Here is a 2457-nt window from a genome sequence, read left to right on the forward strand (position 1 = left end):
AGAAAGAAAGAAAGAAAGAAAGAAAGAAAGAAAGAAAGAAAGAAAGAGACACATGTCAGGCATATGGTGGCACACAACTTTAATCCAAGTTCCGGGGAGGCAGAGGCAGGTGGGTCTCTGAATTTGAGGCCAGTTTGGTCTATAGAGTGAGTTCTAGGACAACCAGGGCTACACAGAGAAACCTTGTCTCAAAAATATAAACAAACAAGTAAGCAAAACGCTATGTGTGTCAAAATCAATCTGTCTGTGGGAGGTTGGCCTCTGGCTAAGCAGTTAGGGGTTCTGTTGCTGCAATCGTGAGGGCCAGAGTTCCGACGCCACATAACAAGGTGGGAGTCCAGCAACAAGGGTCAACCCAATATCTTTTTCTGGTCCCTATGTATACACACACACACACACACACACACACACACACACACACACACACTCCTGTGGCCAAACCCTGGGCTACAAGCTCTTGTTTGAAACCTTAGCAGATGTGTTCTTTGATAGAAAACAACAATAAGGAGCCTGCCATTTTGTTGCTGTTGACTTGATTAAGATGCTTTAATGTAGTCTTTATCTTTGTTTCCAGAATCCATGATTTCAGCCGATCACAGATTGAAAATATCTAGGAAATATCTATAAAGAGCAATTGCAGACTTGTTTCTTGGCTTTTTTTTTTTAAAGCTATCACATTAGAACACTTAATTGCATAGCATTTGCACTGTATCAAACAAGACACAGAGAAATGCATGTATGTAGGTCATGCACAAATGTCATGCCACTTCTAAGGCCTTGAACATCCATGGAATTTGATGTCTGCAAGATTCCTGGACCTAGGCTCTGCACGCGGCGGTTCCGGTCTCAGCCTTTGGCATTGGATGGCTGGATACAAATCCTGCCCCTGTAACTCAGGAGCTGATCCTCAGGAGTGGGCGCCTCAGCCTCTGGGAGCTTGTTTTCCTATCTTCAGCTCCTTCTCTGCCATGTAATAAGTTTGAGGGCAGCCTGGGCCACATGAGACCCTGTTTCACAAAAAGAGAACAGTGACATTTGCCTCTCTGGGGGTGAGGGCCAAATGAGGCAATACATTTAGAATTTAGTATTCTAAACATATAAGGAAAGTTACAACGATTCTATTTTGACTTTTTTTTTTTTTTTCAGTGATGGGGATTGAACCTAGGGCTTTCCACATGCTAGATGAATACTATACTTCTGAGCTACATCCCCAGCCCCTAACTACCTACAAACCTTTTTGTTTCTTCTTCTCTTCCTCCACAGCACCCAGTTTGGCCCTCTTCCCCCAAACCATCCAGCGTGGCCCTCTCTTCAGTCAGATTCAAATAATGCAGTTGGGAGAAAAAAAAAAAAATCTCCGGGAATTCCGGAAACAGAGAAAACTTTCTGAGAAGAAAAGAGAAAGTACTTTATCTTGGCAGTGGCAAAGACTGTTCCTGGTGTCCCCCGAGGCACCGTGTCAGCTATTGTAGACTTCTGCTTCCAGCTGGTCTCGGCCGGCCTCCACCAAAGGCCTGAAGATGAAGAGCTCGGAGCCTGGCAAGAAGACCGAACTGATAATCAGGCACTGATGAGGGGAGGGAGGCCATGGATGTTCCCCAGAGATGGCGTGCCGCCCGGTGGGGGTGGGACGCTGGCTGATCTACGGCGTGGTCTCAAGCGCTCTGCTGGACTGGATCTGACATGTGAACAGTGTTTTCTTGTGGATGAGCTACTAAGAGATTCGAAGAGATATAAACCAACAAACCTAATTCTTTTGATGGATTATCTTCAAATAAATGTGGTTTGTGGGAACCATTTTTTTTAGGTGTCCTGGATGAAGGGCAGGCAGGGGGATTTGAAGCATGGAACTGCTGAGAAAGTGTCTCTCGAGGGGAGAGCCACCAGGGGCTCAACAGACAGGGACTGGTTTGGTTCTGGGGAAGGTTTGGGGGTAACCTTCCCCAGAAGTGGGGCGTGAAGGCAGCTCTGAGATTTCCTCCTGCTGTGGATCTGCAATGGTGGCTGTAAGCTATGGGGTTTGGACATCTGTCATTTTCAAAAGTGTTGAACAGGCTTGCCAAAGCAAACAGCCAACGACTGAACTCTTGGTCTGAAATGTGAGGTTCCTATGCTTTTCATTGTTATCAAGAGATTTAAAAGGGTTGATCTTATTTTAAAATTTTATTTTTAATGGGAGTGGTCCTGGAGAAATGGTTCAGCGGTTAAGAGAACTGATCGCTCTTGCAGAGGACCCGGGTTTGACTCCCAGCATCCACGTGGTGGTTCATAACTCTAAGTCCAGTCTTAGGGAACACCTTCTTCTGGCCTCGGTGGTCACTGCATGCACATGGACATACATACGGGCAAAACACCCACACACATAACATAAAAACTAAATTAAAAGGTTGATTTTAAAAAATCCTGTTTTTCTTAAACTTGACTTACGCCTTGTAGGGGTCAGCTGGGAGCCCAGTT

The 2457-nt window shown here is 45.5% G+C and overlaps 1 protein-coding gene across 3 annotated transcripts in view; it reads left to right on the forward strand.

Annotated features, from left to right (window-relative positions):
* The window catches only part of Jaml (junction adhesion molecule like), a 29508-nt gene extending 27682 nt beyond the window's left edge, over positions 1 to 1826 (forward strand). For all 3 annotated transcript variants that reach the window (XM_055622128.1, XM_055622130.1, XM_055622129.1), the window contains exon 11: positions 1264 to 1826. In XM_055622128.1, the coding sequence (XP_055478103.1) occupies positions 1264 to 1329 (66 nt within the window). In that variant the 3' untranslated portion in view covers positions 1330 to 1826. The remainder of the gene's footprint in view (positions 1 to 1263) is intronic.
* The last annotated feature ends 631 nt before the right edge of the window (positions 1827 to 2457 follow it).

Source organism: Psammomys obesus, unplaced genomic scaffold (assembly GCF_907164565.1).
Source record: "Psammomys obesus unplaced genomic scaffold, mPsaObe1.curated_primary_1811, whole genome shotgun sequence".
In the NCBI taxonomy this organism is placed as follows: Eukaryota; Metazoa; Chordata; class Mammalia; order Rodentia; family Muridae; genus Psammomys; species Psammomys obesus.